We start from the raw sequence: 19930 nt of genomic DNA, 5'->3' as shown, positions 1-19930 counted from the left end.
TAATTTCATATCTCCTAGTCATATGTCCTTTTAGTTGCTATTATCTTAATGCATGCTTGTTAGCTAGTCAATTATTTGATTGGTGAATTTAGTTGTTTCATTTTAATTATTGATTGTTGATTGCTCTTGAATTCTTGGCACTTTACTTTTTTTGCAAGTAACCCAAGAATCCCCAAACTTTCTAACCAATGATGTGCATTCAATTGTAAGTCCTAGGAAAAACGACTCGGGATCCTACTCCCGATTATTGATTTGATTGTTGTGAAACTCTTCTAAACTTTGATTGGGAATTGCTTGTCAGTTTAGGCTATACTTGCGACACTTGAGTTGAAATATCCCTTGAAAATTTTCTAGATCGACATTTATCCTCCATCAAGGTTGTATTGAGATCACATTAATTTAATGCATCTAGGTTCACATTGAATAGATGGAATATATTTATCAAACCACAACCATGGCAAAAACACAAATAAATTGAAATGTATTCTAATTACTACAACACAATTGCATAAGCTAATTTGAAAAACTAAAAAGTGGCTATTCAATAAAACATAACACAAATAAAAAATTAACCCTCATTTTCATCAAAAGGGAAAACATTATATGAGTAAAACATAAATGAACCAAAATTTATTTTACTAAACACCAAAATTTCTATTATGGTGCGTCATATCCTCTCTAGGATAATTCATATCCTGTGCATGATAAATATTGGAGCTTGACTGAATCATTGATCTACCATCTAAAAAAAAGGTTCAACTACAAAAAAAGTAATTGTTAAAGAATTAACCGAAATATTATCATAACAACACTATTGTGTAATAACAAATGGACCAAAAATTGTGCATTCTATAAATTCAGAAACTCCTGTATTCTATCCAAATTTAAATTCATAAACAACATTGATTTTAGCAAAGAAGAATGTGATTATTCATTATCACTTTATTTAATTGTATTAGATTCTATTTAATTCAAAATTGTTAAAGAATGAACCGAAATATTATCAAAATGACACCATTGTATAATAACAAATGAAATCATAGATAACACTGATTTTAGCAAAGAAGAATAAAATTATTTATTATCACTTTATTCAATTGTATTAGATTCCATCCCATTCCATTCAATTCAAAATTGTTGAAGAATGAAACTAGATAAAATTAAGAACGATCCAAACTCCATCCACTTGATTCAATCCAAAAGAATAATCCAAATCGCTCTCATTCAACTGATTTGAATTTGTTGAGTCTGCAGCGAAATTTTGACTTCTAATAGATAGAAAGTAATATGAAATTAAACACTATCCACAATAATGCACTAACTATAACAAAGCCAATATGAGAAAATAGGATGTGAATTAACTTTCTTTCTTATTTTTTGATGATGTTTCAACTACATTGTTACAGAAATATATATAGTATCATCTATGCTATAATTTTAATGAATGAGAATAAAATCCTATGAAAACTCCCTACAAGTTCTTTTCTATTAAAACTCCTTGCAAACCTTATTTTACTCCCTAAGTTTGCTCTTAGTCTTTCTTTTATTCTCACAATTCTCCACCTCATTCACAATTTGAAATCTACTCAAATTTTGGATGATCAAAGTGTGGTATTCATATCTGGTTGCATCATTTTTACAATGACTGCCTACGTACCCTTGTTCAGGATCAAACCAATCGTAGTTCCTCTATTTCTCCATGTAATGCCTAACGTGAAGCAATATTGAGCAATTCTAAACAGTGTTGGAACTTGTTTCCTGACACTACTTTAGTCAACATATCAGCAGGATTTTTATCTGTGTGTACTTTTATAAGAGAAATGTTGTCTTTCTCTATAACATCGCGCACGAAGTGATATCTTACATCAATATGCTTGGTACGAGCATGATGAACCTGATTTTTAGCCAAATGAATTGCACTTTGACTATCACAACTCAGATTCACGCAATCTTGCTTCAACCCCAAATCATCTAGAAGACCCCTTAGCCACAATGCTTTTTTCACCCCTTCTGCTACTGCCATGTACTCAGCTTCTGTAGTAGATAGTGTCACTGTAGCTTGTAATATTGATAGCCAACTAACTGGAGCACTTTGTATTTTATATACATAACCAGTCGTAGAACGTCTTCTATCTAGATCACCAGCATAATCAGAATCAACAAAGCCGCTGATTTGACATTATTTTCCACTAAAGCATAAACCTGTGTCAATGGTACCCTTCAAGTATCTTAATATCCACTTGACTGCTTCCCAATGTGCCTTACCTGGGTTTGTCATGAATCAGAATCAACAAAGCCACTGATTTGACATGATTTTCCACTAAAGCATAAACCTGTGTCAATGGTACCCTTCAAGTATCTTAATATCCACTTGACTGCTTCCCAATGTGCCTTACCTGGGTTTGTCATGAACCTGCTAACAACATTGGCTGCCTGTGAAATATCTGGGCGTGTACACACCATAGCATACATTAGGCTACCGACTGCACTAGCATAAGGTACATTTTCCATGTAAGCCTTATCCTCTGCTATTGTGGGAGATTGTTTACTAGAGAGCCTAAAATGTGGAGCCAACGGCGTTACCACCGATTTAGCATTTTTCATTTCAAACCTTTCAATGACGGGCACAATGTATCCTCTTTGGCTCAAGAACAATTTTTTACTTGATCTCTCTCTTTTAATTTCCATGCCTAATATTTTTCATGCAACATCCAAGTCTTTTGTTTCAAATTCTTTACCAAGTTGAACCTTTAACATATTTATCTCTACCTTGCTCTTAGAGGCAATAAGCATGTCATCTACATACAATAGAAGATAGATATAATCACCTCTAGAAAGCTTACGAATGTATACACAACAATCATAATTACTTTTGGAAAAACCTTGTTTTAACATAAAGGAGTCAAATCGCTTATACCATTGTCGAGGAGATTGTTTCAATCCATATAGCGATTTCCTCAAGCGACATACCTGACTTTCTTTACCCTCAACCTTGAAATCATCAGGTTGATACATGTAGATTTCTTCCTTTAAGTCACTGTGCAAGAATGCAGTCTTCACGTCTAGTTGTTCCAACTCAAGATCACCATGAGCGACAAGACTTAAAAGCACCCGTATGGAAGTGTGTTCCACCACAGGAGAAAATATCTCATTGTAATCAACACCTTCTTTCTGTGCAAATCCCTTTGCTACTAACCTATCTTTGAATCTTGTACCATCTGACTTAGTAGGATCTTCTTTTCTTTTATACATCTACTTACAACCAATTGCAGTTTTTCCCACAGGCAATGGGACCACATCCCATGTCTTGTTCTTATGAAGAGATTGCATCTCTTCCTCCATAGCGACAAACCAACTCTCTCTATCTTTGTCTTTGATAGCATATTTGAAGGTGACCGGCTCATCATCCTCCACTGAGAGTGCATAATCTACCAAATTTACCTGCCTATAATGTCTCAAAGGCTTGTCTGACCCGAACTTCTGAACAAATTTATAATTCCTCTTTGCCCTAGTAGATGCCAAAGAATCCTGCTGCTGCTGTTGTAATGCATGTGTATTTTCTCGCTGAATTTTTTCATGATCAAGTTCATCCTCTGCGTCATCTCGAGTAGCATTATGATGCTCCACCTGAACATTACTAGAGTCTATTTGTTGGTATTTAGACTCTATCTCCACCACTTGAGTATTTGAAGTTTTTCCAACATCACCATCATCTGGCACCATATATTTAGACAAAGCTACCATAGATCGTTCATTAAAGGTAACATCTCTGCTAATTACAAACTTAGAATCATTTACACTCCAAAGGCGATAGCCTTGAACCCCTCTTGGATACCCCAAAAAAATTGCCTTCTTAGCTCTATCATCAAGCTTATAAGGTTGTGCATCCAAAGACTCTAAATTTCTCGTAATCTGTATGTTCCCCTTACCACACCTTATAAGGTGTGTCTCCATCTAGAGAAGAATGTGGGGATCGATTCACTATGTAGCAAGCTGTAGCAACCGATTTTGCCCACCATTCTCTGCCTAACCCGGAATTAGAGCGCATACACCTTGCATTCTCAAATAGCGTACGATTCAGTCGTTCGGCAACTCCATTCTGTTGTGGTGTTTCTCTAACTGTCTGGTGTCTTGTAATGCCTTCTCGGTCACAGAACTCATTGAAAGCCCCATCCGTGTACTTTGTGCAATTATCATATCGTAGAGTTTTCAGCTTCCTACCTGTTCGGTTTTCAACCATTGCTCTCCACCACTTAAAAGTATCGAATACCTCATTCTTATGTTTGAGAAAGTAAATCCAAACATACCTAGAATAATCATCAACAAAAGTAACAAAATATCTGGAACCACCCTTGGAAGTAACTTTAGCCGGGCCCAAACATCAGTATGCACGTAGTCTAACAACCCTCTGCTTTTATGCTTGCTTGTAGAAAACTTCACCCTATGTGCCTTTCCATACACACAATGCTCACAAAATTCCATTTGTGGTTTCTTCATATTCTTCAGAAAACCTTGTCCACAAAGCAATGATAGACCTTTCTCTAACATATGTCCAAGCCGCATGTGTCATATTCTTGTGCAATTTGTTTGATCTCTACTTCCACCGATTCCAACTGCTAACTCACCTGTGACTGTTGTCCCCAAAAGAGAATAAAGATTGCTGTGATGAATTCCCTTCATCACTACCAAATAACCACGAATAACTTTTAGTACCCCATTTTTCGCAACTATTTTGCAGCCATTTTTCTCCAACAAACCTATGGAGATAAGATTTTTCTGCAAGTCTGGAATATGCCTCACATCCTTTATGGTTTTTACTCCTCCATCATGCATCTTTATTCTTATAGTATCCAACCCCACAGTTTTACAAGCATGATCATTGCCCATTAAAACTGTGCCACCATTTATGCTTTCATAGGTAGTAAACCACTTCCTATTTGAACACATATGGTGAGAGGCTCCTGAATCAAGAATCCACTTACCGGAGATTTCATAAGATTGTTCTGTTACAGAGTAACAATCCTCCTCATCATTTGAGATGTAGCTTGCTTCTTGCTTTTCTTTTGGGTTGTCGTTGTTCTGTTTCTTGAAAGTTATTTTTTTATTTGGACAATTTGCTTTGAAATGTCCAGCCTCACCACATTTAAAGCATGTTCTCTCCGCGTGAGGTCTAGATTTTGGCATAGACTTTCCACGCTTATTACCTTTTCCTCTTTCATTAGTCCTTCCTCTAGCCGCGAACAATCCTTGTGCTTGATCAATGTACTCTCTTCCATTTGAAGATGACATTACACTTGTAGCAACCTTACGTAGATCATCCGCTAAAAGTGATGCCCTCGTCTCATCCATGGTCAGAGTGTCACCCACCAACATCGATGTCTGCACTAGATTTTCATAGGACTTTGGTAATAAAAGTAACAATATGAGTGCCTGGTCTTCATCATTAAACTTCACATCTATATCTTTTAAGTTTGATATGATCCTATCAAACTTATTGATATATTCTCGGATTGAGGTGCCTTCCTCCATCTTGCACGTATACAATTTGGATTTTAAGTAGATCCTGTTAGTTAGAGTCTTTGTCATGAAGTTACTTTCTAACTTTAACCAGATGACTGCTGCAGTTGCTTCTTTGTTCACTAAAAAAGCAACATCCCTCTCAAGGCATAAGATTATTGCAGCCCGTGCTACAAGATCTAATTCTTCCCAATCCTCATCTTTCATTCCTTCCGGCTTTTTCTCTTTTCCCGCTAGTGCCTTGTGTAACTTTTGTGATATAAGCAGATTTTTTATCTGCATCCTCCAATAGAAAAAATTATTTTTTCCATTGAACTTCTCGATTTCATATTTGCCTTCTTTGACATTACTACTAGTAGAAGCCATTATATTCAAAATTAAATTTTACCACTCAAATAATGAATAATATAACGTTGGCTCTTGATACCAATTGTTGAGTCTACAGCGGAATTTGGACTTCTAATAGATAGAAAGTAATATAAAATTGAACACTACCCATAATAATGCACTAACTATAACAAAGCCAATATGAGAAAATAGGATGTGAATTAACTTTCTTTCTTATTTTTTGATGATGTTTCAACTACATTGTTACAGAAATATATAGTATCATCTATGCTATAATTTTAATGAATGAGAATAAAATCCTCCTATGAAAACTCCCTACAAGTTCTTTTCTATTAAAACTCCTTGCAAACCTTATTTTACTCCCTAAGTTTGCTCTTAGCCTTTCTTTTATTCTCACAGAATTTGAATTATTCATTGTTTTGGAGCACACAAAATCTAAACAATTTTAATTACACTAATTGATTTCATAAAAAACAAATGTAGATCAAAATCTGAAAAGAAAGAGAATAAAATCAGAGGAGAACACAACGAAATTAAAGAAGAAAACAAAAATTTAAAGAGAAAGAGACAATAATCAAAAGAAAAGGTTTATGTTAAAGAGGAAGGAAGAAGGAGATATTTATGTTAAAAGTTTGTTATAAGTAGTATAACGTGTAACTCTAAATCATTTGATTGAATTTCGTTAGTGAAATCACTTATATGCAGAATATTATTATAAAATGTTTACTAGAAATATGAAAAATAAAGTTGGCTATTAATAAGCATACAATATGATTATTACAATATATAGTTGGTGATAATAAAAAAAACATATTTTATGTTATTAGTTTTTGTAAAAGAATATATATATATATATATATATATATTACCACATTATAAAAATATTTAATTTTTAAACACTTAAAAATTCTAAATGAATGAATGTATAAAAATACTTATGGTGCATCAAAACTATAAAAATGAGAAAATTTTTAAATAAATAAAATAAATAATTATTTATTGATATATAATTCTTTTAGAAATTTATATTTTTTCTTTTATTAAATATGTCGATAGCATTACGATTTTGGATCAATTAAAAAAAATCGATATAATTTGTTAGATGTTATTAATTTGCTTTTTATTTTTCTATTTAATAAAATTTTTTTTAAAATAATTGTGATTTATATTGTATCAATATGAAATTTAATTTTTAACTCAATTTAATTGAAATTATTGTGATTTCGATTAGAATAAATCTCTATATCCAAGCAAAATACTTATCCAAGTTGTTATAACAACTTTTTAAATTACGTGCTCTTTCTCATTTTTTTTCTTCTTCTCCTTCTCCTCGTATTTCTTCTAAATTCGCGCAGGTTTTTCTTCTTCCCTTCTTCTTCTCCTCCTTTTTCTTCTCCTCTTTCTTCTCCAAATTTGCACACGCATGTTTTTTTCCTTTCCTTCTTCTTCTTATCCTCCTCCTCCTTCTTTTTCTTTATCGTCACCACTAATAACACCAACATTTTGCAAATGTCTTTATTAGTTCTGATTTTCTCTTCTGCCATCACTAAATAAATTCGGTTCATTTTTTAATTTATTTTGATTCATTCGTGTGTTAATTGTCGGTTCATTTGTGTGTTAATTTCGGTTCATTTTTTATTCACAAGTGAATCGAAAATGAACCAAAATTAATTCACAAATGAACTAAAATAAACTAAAAAATGAACTAAAATTATTTAATGATGGGATCAAAGAAAATCAGAACCAATAAAGATGTTAGCAAAATGTTAGTGTTGTTGGTAATGATGACAATGAAAGAAGAAGAGAAGAAAAAGAAGAACTCATGCATGAATTTGAAACAAATGTTAGGAAATTATTTAATTTTCTAGTTTATTTGTGGACAATACATATATTAATCATAATAACAAATTATGCTATTTCAAATGAAATCACTTATATAATGGTGATCTCATTTACTGCTATAAATGTTAAATTGAATAAGTCATAATTACTTTTGATTGGGAATTAAATGAGAATAAAATCAGATATTATCTTTTGGACTTTAGATAATTATCTTTTGGATTTTAGATATATTATCTTTTAGACTTTATATACTATTTTTATTTGGGTTTTAGGGTTTAATGGGTGTCATCTCAAATATAATTAGTGCCTTCAGGGTTTCGTACCCAATATACCAAAACTGCCTCAACAACTCTTTTTCAATAAGAGAATCTGCAATTCAGCCGCATAGGAATACAGAAGGCTTTAGTTGAAGAAGATCGAAAGAACCACAATATCCAAACTCTTCCGATTGTGATTCATATTTATGAATTCAGTTATGCTTCTGCATTTAAGTATTTTATTTTTTAATGATTTAACATGAATAATCGAATTCTGTGAAAATTTCAACAAAAAGAAGTGCGGGGGAGGATAAGAAAAAAAATGCGTGTAATGACGCTCTTTTAATGAGAGTAATTTTTGTTGGTGTTGGATCTAATCTACATTTTAAATTTTAAAAATATTTTAATTTAAATTAAAAAATTAAAAAAAGGAAAATATAAATTTTTTTTTAAAATATATCAATAAATAAATAATTTATTAATTTATTTCATTTGTTTTTAAAAAATCCTAAAAATGTCATAGTCCCAAAAAAAATTGACAATAATAGTATAGGAAACATTTTAAGTGCAGTGCACTGGGAGTACCGGTGCACCAGTTGTTTTAGCCGTTAATCTGAATTATAAAAAATATATATAATATATATTAATTGAAAGTTAAAACAACTGGTGCACCGGTACTCCCCGGTGCACTTGAAATGTTTCCAATAGTATAATAGGCTCAGGATTCGGTGGTCGAGGAATCTTTGGACCACTTAGTGGTCCAAGTAAAAAACATGTTTTTGGAGTTTTTTTATCAATTGTTACGTAGTTCTTGAACTAATTTTAATTACAAATCAACCCATATATTTTATTTAATTATAAAAATAGTTTTTTATTTTATAAATTATTATTTTATCAATTATCAATTATATTTATTAACAATCAAATACAAAAATAACAACCAATTATATCCTCCATTCATCCTAATAATTACAATTGATTAAAAAATTAACTTTGATCTCGTTACGTTCGTCCATGGCTTCCAAATCGTGTTTCCTTGAAATTCAATCGATTGTTTTTGGCTTCCAAGTCGTGTTTCCTTGAAATTCAATCGATTGGTCTTTCAAAACAATCGATTGAATGATAACTCAATCGATTGGTTTACACTATATCACAAAACAATCGATTGAAAGTTGTAAGGTAGAATGGTAAAAAGCTTAAACCAATCGATTATTTATACTTTCCAATCTAATGAATGCCTCAAAACAATCGATTGTTGTTGTTACTCAATTGATTGAATTCACGAAAACAACATGGATTTGCCAAATACAATCGATTGGAAAGTGATGACATTGAAGTTTTAGCCAAATTCAATCGATTGGTAATGTAATCCAATCGATTGGAAGGTGATGAAGTTGAATATTTTGCCAATTTCAATCGATTGGTAATGGAATATCCATCTACTCAATCAATTGGTAATGTTCTCATTTTTCAGAATTCTGTAGGATTTTGCACAATTTATTCTATTCTACTTTCATAAATCACAAATAGGTTGTACAAATCCTCATTAATCCAATTTTTTTTTCAATCACCATGATCAGGATCTTATTATCTTCTTGCACCAATATCAATGTATTAACATAAGAACAATTTTTATCATTTAACTTAAATCATTGATCCTGTAGTTTGGTCTAGTTTGGACGAAGGAAATGTATTTTTACTAGTATTAATTAAATCCGAGATATACATGACGAAATTAAAGTCATGGACGAACGTAACGAGATCAAAGTTAATTTTTTAATCAATTGAAATTATTAGGATGAATGGAGGATATAATTGGTTGTTATTTTTGTATTTGATTGTTAATAAATATAATAAATAATTGATAAAATAATAATTTATAAAATAAAAAATTATTTTTATAATTAAATAAAATATATGAAATTAATTTGTAATTAAAATTAGTTCAAAAACTACGTAGTAATTCATAAAAAAAACTCCAAAAACATGTTTTCTACTTAGATTCCTGGACCACCGAATCCTGTGATACTCAATTACTCATCCATGTTAGTAAAACCAAGTAACCAACTAACCAAGCGTGTAAACGAAGGAATAGAGTGATGATTTGAATTCCCCCTCCCTCTCTCGGTTACCACGAAATCTCCTTCACATTACTCAATAGGTAACCGTCCACTCCATCAAAACCTTTTGCAATTCTCTCTTCTGTTACTGTTACTCCTTTCTTCATCTCTTCACAACCGTCAAACCCCTTCTCTCCCTCTTTGCAAGGAAAGGTTTGTCAGATTTGATTTTTATAAAGTTTTCATGCAACCAAACTCCTTTTTTTTTGTTTGGGGGATTCGGGGGGAACAGAAAACAAAAAAAGGTTGATTTTTTATTCTTTTTATGCTAGCATGGAAGGTTCACCACTTGTGTTGGATATAAGCTCCGATGAAGAACCGTGTTTGGAAGAAAGTGATGCAAAGAAGAGAATTGACTATGATGATATGATAAAGGAGTGGTTGGTCATGCCTGATGAAGAACCAGAACTAGACCATGTTGTCGTGAATGAACTTGGACACAAGTCAAAGTCAAAGTCAAGATCTTCAGCATCAACGCCAAGTGTGAAAGACATGCAAGATCATAATGATGATGATGATGATGATGATTGTGTGATTCTGGATGGTGACCCTGAAAGAGCTGTTACCACCTCTGTAGAGGAAATCACAACAGCTGCCTCTGATGAGTTGGTTCTTGTTGGGGAGAAGGGTCAGGTCTGGTGTTGTTTCCATTTTTGTTACTTAGTGTTTGTTCTCTCACTTTCTTAATGTCATGCATATGAAATTGAATGTTTGTCCCCCTCTAATATACCTAAATTTTGTATTTTGTCTTTTGTGAGCTGTGATTTCGTCATTGTAGCATTGTAAATGTTACTATCTTGAGATTTGAGATATTTCCCCAAGTGTTTGAGTTTGACGGACCAGTGTTTGTGAGCTGGGATGTTGGAGGGAAGATGAGAAGGAAAGGGTTTAAAGAGTGAAATAGACTTCACTTTCTCATCAAGTTGCTTTCTTTCCCTCCAAAATCCTAACTTGCAAACATCCCATTAATTTATTTATTTAAACTTTTCTCAAGTGATAATGGAGATTGATAAGTTTGCTTGTGGACTTAACTATATGCCAGTCTCCATCGAAGACCGAAATTTGTTTGATATGCTCTTTCTTTCAGAGTTAATCCTCATAGGTTAGTTCCTTAACATTTGGGGTGCACCATTGCCAAGTTTAGCATCATCAGAATATCCTACCGGACATGAAATTTCTGCAGTGAGGGAATTTGAGACTTGAGAGGGATAAAAAGATTCGAGGAAGGTATGGTGCAGAAGACTGGATTCTGAAAATTGGTTCTGGTATCTAATTGGTTTTGATTGAGATCCTTAAATTTTTGGATCAATGTTAATTCAATCCATAGTTTTTTGGAAGAGTCCTGTGTAATTGTGTAACCATGTAAATGTTTGTTGGTTTTCAATTTTCATGTGTGGTCTTGTTTACTCAAAATAAAAATTTTCATACTTTCAAACTCATGGCTGAATGTATGTAACATTTTAGATGCGTAATTTCATTTTTGTTTATAACTTGCAGGTTGCATGCAGAGATTATCCTCATCCGCGGCATCTTTGTGCCAATTTCCCCTTTTCTTCCACTCCCCATGAGCAGCACTGTGAACAGGTGAAAATCATACTACTTAATGCTATGCATAACTTTGTACTTAGCTGGTTTCTTTTTTTTTATATGATTATTTATTTATTTGATGCTGTGCAGTGCTATTGTTACATATGTGACTGCCTATCACCATGTCCAAATTGGGGCATTGGTCTTTCAAGTGCAGATCACTGTCATGCAACTGCAGGATCTGGGATGTGGGAAACTCTTAGGAAAAATTTCAAGTTGGGAAAGATTGCTCCAATACCAGCATCGACCAATTATGTCACTTCATGTGAGGTTGTGAATGATATACACAACCTTGAGCTACGCCTTGATACTCCTCGGTTTTCTCCAGTTTCCCCATTATTGAATCAGTCATGGAATCCGATGGATATTCCTCAGTTTTCTCCAGTTTCCCCATTATTGAATCAGTCATGGAATCCGATGGTAAGTCTTGAACCTCAAAATCAAGCCTCTAACCAAATCATAGCATGGTCAAGCTCCTCGCAAAATTTTAGATCATTGAATCAAGTCTCCATGCCAATTACCATTCCTTTACGTCCCACCACCAACGCTGCACTTCAACATGGTGCAAACCATGCTAGATCTCCTGAGTCAGCATTTCCTTTCGCAAGGAGCGGATACCAGTCCCATTCTGTTCCAAGGCAAGTGCTAGGTGTACGAAATCACACCATCCAAAGGGGACAAGTTCATGGCGCTGTCTGCTTTAGCCCTCAGTTCCTCCATTCTCATATGATTGCCAGAGGAGTAAACAGTGCCAGGAGCATCCCAACGACAAACTACACTTCTCATGGTGATTCTTTTGGCCTCAGCAGTCAAGTTGGTTCGGCACAGGCACAGCAATATGGTAGATATCATCATGCAACTGGAATTTCTAATTATGGAACACCTTATGTGCAGAGTGATGCTATTGTCCCCAATACCATATGGTACCCACAACTAATACCTGAAAAAACCAGCCTGAACTATATTGATGTGAATAGAAATCAGCATCTAAATGAGCATCAATTTGTAAATCAAAATGGACCTGCTCAAGCAAAGATTGTGAAATGTGGAATGTCAATGCAAGATGCATGCCAACAACTTGGTGAAAGTCAAAATCAAATTGAATGTGCAGGGAAGGAAGATTCTTCAAGCAGCTCAAGATCTATAAACCAACCCCCCAATATTAGGAATTCAGGTACGGAGTTTACTCAAAGCCGAAACCTTGACTCAATTGATGATATCAAGAACTTGCTTTTCAATGAAGACGAATCTTTTCCAGAGGACGGTGCTTTGCCATCTGAACTGAATATAACATCTTATCTCGAGTCCAACTGATACAGGGAAGTTTGTTTTTTGATTTTGATGACCCCTCGAGTAGTCTCGAAGTGGAACTATTGCCAATGAAGGTGAAGCGCTTTGCTGCTATCTTCATTATTCTTAATAATGGCTAGTTCTCAGTAATGGCTGCTGGTTGGATGATGCTACAGTGGCTAATTGTTTTTTTTGTTAATGTTATTACCTAGCTTAGAATCTATGGCATCCCTGCATATGGCTAATCAAGTTGTGCTAACTGCTATTTTTAATGTCTCCATTGTAGGTGTTGGTTCTCGTTATTTTTACCTTGCTATCTTCTTTTCCTTCAGTTATGTTAACCTTAGAAAAGAAAAGAAAAACCTGTAAACAACTTACACTTGCTTACACTACCTCAAAATCATATGCTTATTATGGGATGGAAGAAATCCGTTAATTTTGTTAATTTATCTTTGTAGCACTTCAAAATACTAGAGAAAAATGGTTGACTCAAGTTGGATAACATGAAGGAAAACTTTCGGTGAGAATACAAATATTTTGATGTTTGATTTCGTATAATTTTTATTGTGAGTTCTTGAATTAAAGTGTATTTTGTTTATCGTCATTAATTTTTTATAATATGAATTATTGCTCCTATTAAAAAGATCAGATTAAATAAAAAGAAGAGTACTAAAAAAAAAGGAATATGAAAAAATTAGAATAAAAAACATAATTAAACCAGCCAAAAGAAAAAATTATTAGATTCCTAAAGTTGAAAATGTTACATGTATCTCTCATAACTATATTTTTATATAAATTGAATGAGTTATATTCGATTTAAAGTAGTTAGTAGTAAATAGGTGAATCAATTTATTAAGATTTCATATAAATCGAATTGAGCTGATTTATTAGGGTTTCAATTTACCTTAAAGCATGTTTACATATAAATCGAAGTTCACTGTATAGATTTACTATGGACGACCAAACTTAATAATTCGAAGCATCCTCATTAAAAGTACTAGCTGAGCTCAATTTGATTTACTACCAACCTCTTTGAATTGAATATACCTCATTCAATTTATATAGAAATGTGATTATGGGCGATACAAGTAACGTTTTTAACTTTGGAAAATTTACGAATTTTCTTTTCTTCAGTTGATTTAATTACGTTTTTTACCCAAAAAATTATGGCTAAAAAAAGTAGTAAATTTCAATATATAAATTTAAGTTTCTTTTACAAAATGGTATTTAACTTTTGTTATTGATAAAATAGTCTCTAAAAGATTTTAAAATTTGACAAGCATATCTCCAAACTCACCAAAACACATCTCCGACAAACATGATGCTGACGTATCCACCGTGTTCTAGTGGGCAACCCCCTAATCCGTCCCTCCCCAATGCACCCCCTCTCTCCCTCTCCATCACACTCCCCTTTCCCAACGCAGCCCCCTCTCTCTCCCAACGTAGCTTTCACTCACTCCTACCTTGAAGGTGAATCCACAACATTAATATCATTGTCATCATCAAGTGGTACCTGCAACATCACGGGTGGAGGCCTCACACCCTTGATACCCCTACCATCACCACCATTATTTACGTTAAGCTGAACAAATTGTTGAAAACTTAGATTTTTTGACTTAACATCGACATTGAAGCCAACTCCAGATTCAGTTTTAGGTGGAATTGAAAGTGGGGCTTGGTGTTCATATCCTTCACCAACAACCTGGAGGTTGATGATGTTATTGGTGGTGACAGGGGAAGGAGAAAGGCGAAACCTTTGAGCTTGTTTTCAAGCTGCGGTTGGAATAGAGAAGTCTTAGAATCCAGAGAGACCGAGGGTGCGGAAGATGAGGTCAAATTCGCCGTCATTGATGCCTTTGAGGCCTTGACTTCGAAACTTTTTTAGTTGTTCAAAGAATGAGAAAGGTCAATGGAGAAAGAGGTGAAAGAAGGGGACTTTGTGAGTGATGTTCTTTATGACATTGCGGCTATTGAGGCGTGGCTTCAAGTGTTTACCCTGTACCTCTATTATTGGCCTCTGTGAAAGCTCAAAGCTATGCTCCAAGCTAAAACAGAGGATGTAAGAGAGACAAAAGAGAACAATGGTATGACAGGTCACTAGAATATAGTGGTCACGTCAGCATTGTATTTGCTGTTCGGGAGCACAATTGTCAAATTAATTGTCAAATTTTAAAATTTTTATTTGAGATTATTTTGTCCGCATCAAATTTTTTAGAATACTAATTTGATATTTATTTCTAAAAAAAATTATAGTAAAAAAAGTGTTAAAAAATATCATTTTAAGTAATATAAATTTATATTTATTTTAATAATTTTTATTTAAACGTAATTTTAAATAGTATAATTTTAATAATATTTATTTTATTAAAATTAATTTTAATATAAAATTGTCAAATATAAATTATATTGATACAAATTTATTTTATTTAAAATTAATTTTATAAAATTATTTTTATTTAAATTTCAATTTGATAAACCACCAATTTAAACACACAACATAAGATAGGTGATACTAGATTAAAGATGAATATGCCTTATTGACTAAGAGAGAAAAAAAAAAAGAGTCTCGCGAAAGAAATATATCTTTTCTAATATAAACTTGCCATGAGCAACCAAAGGATAGTATCGAGGTATGTAAGTAATTAATTAAAGCTATATTTTTATCGGACTCTTTTAACATGATTTTGCCATTTTGGTCAAATAATAATCTTTACATGGCTATTATGCACGAACATGGCACGAACGGACACAAGACACAGACACATACGGTGCACCCTAATTTTAAAAGTTCCTTAAATAAAGGGAACAAGACATATATATAAATATAGGGTAAAATATTTAAATAAAATGTTTTATCTTGAATATTAGGTGTTTGTTCCCACCTTAAATTCGGTTACATATATATCATACAAATTATTGCAAGTGACAGAATGATTTATTATAATAAAGATACTTATATAAATCGATTCAATATAAAACGATATAATGTGTACAAGGGATTTTCAAATGACTACAAATAAAACACTTCATTATAAGCATTTTTTTTACAACTATTGTAAGCACGCTCATTTTTTTAAGTAATGGAGTATGAACAGTTGTTATGTACAGTTATAGAATAGTGATGTATTTTTTTATTAATATATATATTTATTTTTTATTTTGAAAACAAAGGAGTTTAACACACTAAGGTGGAGCATTTAGTATCAAACATCACAACTAGACACACAACACCCAAAAGTATTAGGAACCAAAGAAAGGAATTCCACATGTCATCTCTAGCATAGCCATCAACAACATTAGGATTGGGCACCTCTCCACTCGTCACAGGCTCACAGCTAAGCATGGTAATGTGGATGATGTCTTCTACACCTCTGCTTTGGTTTTGGAATATCCTCCTATTCTTCTTCAACCAAATGTGCCAAATGATTGCACAGAAGCACCTCGTACACTGCTTTCGATTCTCTTTTCTACGCGGCTCATCTGTCCAACTTAGGAAATGGTCATTCATCGACCACGGAACAGACCAGGGCCAGCCAAACACAGATAACCATGCACTCCACACCTGTCAAGCAAAATCACAGCCAAGGAACAAGTGATTGACCTGCTCAACATCCTTAGAACATAAAGCACAACTCTTATCATCCTGGCTAATAATCCCGAACCGACTAAGCTGCTCCTTGGTGTTCACCCTGCCTACCAGGACAAACCAAGCAAACAACTCCACTCTTGGTGGAACTAAGCCTTTTCAGATGGACTTCATGAAACTGTAACTGGTTACATCTTCTGGCAGCATTCCTTCTTGTAGCACCTGCACAAAGGAGTTAGTCAAAAAAATACTAAGTCTATCATATTTCCATACAAATCTATCCTCCCTATTATTTGCTATCTTGACCGGTCTCAACGCCTCACGTAGCTGACTCAGGAGGTCTAATTCCCACTGAAAAAGCTCTCGTCTTCATTGGAAGTTCCAGACCCACTCTAGTCCATCCCAAAACCCACAATCCCCTACAACCGAACGACATTAGTTTGAAACAGAGAAGAGCCTGGGAAACCGATCTTTCAAGGAACCACTTTGGAACCAAACATCCTCCCAAAACCGAGTCTGTCGTCCATCACCAAGTTCCATAGCCAGTCAGCTTATCCCTTATATGTTGCTCCTTAATTTGTAAATGGCAGATATCCTTCCATGGGCCTCCTCTTGAAGGCAGCACTTGAGTGGACAGTAACTCGTTCGGCCTTAAGTCATTACAGGAGCAAACCACCTTCTTCCACAACGGGCACTCTTCCTTAGCAAAGCGCCACCACCACTTAAACAACAGTGCAATGTTTCTAATCATTGCATCTCCAATCCCCAATCCCCCTAGCTTCTTAGGGGCCTGCACCAACTCCCATCTCACCAAAGCCATACCATTCCTCCCATCCTCCTTACTCTATAGAAACCTTCTCTGTAAAGAAATTAACTTCTTAGCAACTGCCTGCGGCATCTTATATAAACTCAAATAATGCACTGGCAAGCTGTTCAAGACTGATTTGATGAGCACCAACTTTCCCACTTTGCTTAGCACCTTGGCTTTCCAAAGGTTTAGTTTCTCTTCCACCTTATCGATGATAGGCTTTCAGGTCTTAACCAGCCTCGGATTAGCTCCTAAGGGGACTCCAAGGTATTTAACAGGGAGAGTATCTTCCTTACAACCCCACAGCCTACACATACTTCGTATCCACTACTCTTCACAATTGATAGGAATCAAGCTGGACTTTTCGAAGTTGATACTGAGCCCTGACATCAACTCAAACCATCGCAGCAGCCGCTTGTAATTCTTCATAGTCTCATCTTCTGGTGGACAAAACAGAATAGTATCATCAGCAAACTGGAGGTGTGATAGCTCCACCCGGTCTCGCCCAACTACCAAAGAAAAAATACGTCCGTTCCTGACTGCCTCACCCACTATTCGATGTAGAACGTCCACAACCAGCACAAACAAGAATGGAGATAGCGGGTCACCTTGCCTCAAACCCCTTTGCATTTTAACAGGTTTTGATGGTGCGCCATTAATTAAGACCGACATAGAAGCTGTGGTCACACACTCCATAACCCACGCCCGCCACCTGTGTCCAAACCCCATCTTTTGCAGCACAATATCAACAAAACTCCACCTGACTCTGTCATATGCTTTATGGAAATCTAGCTTGATAATGGCTACCTCTTTTTTCCTCCTTTTAAGCCAGTGCACTGTTTCACACGCTCTGAGGGCCCCATCATGAATTTTTCTGCCCGTCACAAAAGCACTCTGAGTCTCCCCTACTAACCCTGGCATCACTGCTCTCATCCTCCTAACTAAAACCTTCGAAATAACCTTGTATATACAACCAACCATACTAATAGGTCTGAGGTATTTAATCTCCTTCGCACCAATAAACTTAGGAGCCAGCGCTATCCATGTAATATTAGAGCCTGTCGGTAGCCTCGACGTCTGAAAGAATCCCACCACAGCTGCCGTAAATTCAGCCCTAATCTCATCCCAACACCTCTTAATGAAATTCGATTAATATATATTTTTTTATTTTTATTTTTAGAAAACCAAATCTCCTATTTATGGCATAATAAATTTAAATTTAAGTAGACAAATCAGAGCTTTTAATTTGTGTAAGGTAATTATTTTTTATTTTAAATGTGAAGTAAATTGATGAATTAGTTTTGTGAGAAAAAAATAAAAAATTCAGAAAATCGTGGTCTAGTTGTGCAAATTTCATCTTCTTCAACTTATATTCTTTTTCTTCGTTTTTAGTAGTTTGTTCTTTTCACTTTTTTTAATATGAAACTATCATAGTAAGATTTTATTATAAATACCTGAGAGAGTGATATTTATATGTGAAAATCTTTATAATTTTATTGTTCTTTTTACATTACCATTTGAAGAACTAAAAAGTGCTATTTGTAAAAGAATAGATCCTCTTATATCAAGTATTTTGTATCAGAATTGTGTTTGACGGGTTCGTTCATTTTCAAAAGAAGTATGTCACCGACGAAACGAATATGCAAGAGATATTTTCAATCTATTATGAAACTTGATCACAAAAGTTGTTTATCGAGCTGTACATTAAGTTCGAACAATCTGAGAATGATAAAAATATCGAACGGAGAGATTACAACAGTGACAAGTAGGGCTGACAATTCATATCCTACCCGCGGGTACCCAATCCGGTCCAACCCGTTCGGGTAGGGTACGGGTTTAGGGTGTACCCTACCCTACCCTACCCTACCCGCACCTCATATATAGTGAAGGAAGTGAGAGTTGAACCCACAACCTCCCTTATGTAATGACTTATAATAAGTGAAGAACCACTAAATTAGTTAGTTAATTTAGTAATTTAGAGCATTAGTTTTTTATTTTTTATGTTATTAATATGTATAAAATTTAAAATGATTGAATTTTATATTTACTTTAAAAAAATTGATATTTCTGCAGGTAGGGTAGGATAGGATAGGGTTTAGAACTTTAGGATGTAGGATGTGGGTAGGATTAAGGTTGAGCTATTCTCAACCCGCGGGTAGGGTAGGGTTAGGGTAGAGTCCAAACCCTACCCTACCCTATCCATCGCCAGCCCTAATGACAGGACAGCAAGAATGACCATCTATTGAAATATCTTGGATTAGGGCCATATCTTCTAACATAACGATGCACTCACCAATCAAAAGATAAAAGATGTGAGTATTTGGATGCTATCTCTCTACTAGAACTGTTACTAAAGTGACTGTCCTTGGATCACTTCAATCTGAAATACGTGATAAAATTTAGTGACATGCAAAAGAGACTCGACAATCGAATTATATACATCCGATGGATTCATGTGGACACACCTCAAAATTTGTAAACTCTACAAAACAGAAACAAATAATAATTTAAGTTGTCTCCGTTAATTAATCAATTATAAATAAAATCCTCGATCATAATTAACATTAAATTAATA

At 34.3% G+C, this 19930-nt stretch overlaps 1 protein-coding gene across 2 annotated transcripts; it reads left to right on the top strand.

Moving 5' to 3' along the window:
* The first annotated feature begins 10044 nt into the window (after positions 1-10044).
* On the top strand, positions 10045-13269 carry LOC114925568 (uncharacterized). Of its 2 annotated transcripts, XM_029294129.2 has the most exons (4): positions 10045-10237; positions 10357-10717; positions 11582-11668; positions 11762-13269. In XM_029294129.2, exons 2-4 carry the CDS (start codon positions 10358-10360, stop codon positions 12983-12985), a joined length of 1671 nt encoding a protein of 556 aa, XP_029149962.1. In that variant the 5' UTR covers positions 10045-10237; position 10357; the 3' UTR covers positions 12986-13269. The 2 variants fall into 2 exon arrangements, with proteins under 2 accessions (XP_029149962.1, XP_029149963.1); XM_029294130.2 differs by having other exon boundaries at positions 10045-10717.
* Positions 13270-19930: the final 6661 nt, after the last annotated feature.

Source organism: Arachis hypogaea, chromosome 16 (genome assembly GCF_003086295.3).
Source record: "Arachis hypogaea cultivar Tifrunner chromosome 16, arahy.Tifrunner.gnm2.J5K5, whole genome shotgun sequence".
NCBI lineage: Eukaryota > Viridiplantae > Streptophyta > Magnoliopsida > Fabales > Fabaceae > Arachis > Arachis hypogaea.
The sequence above is the reverse complement of the archived record's forward strand: the minus strand, read 5'-3'. Positions and strand labels throughout refer to the sequence as shown.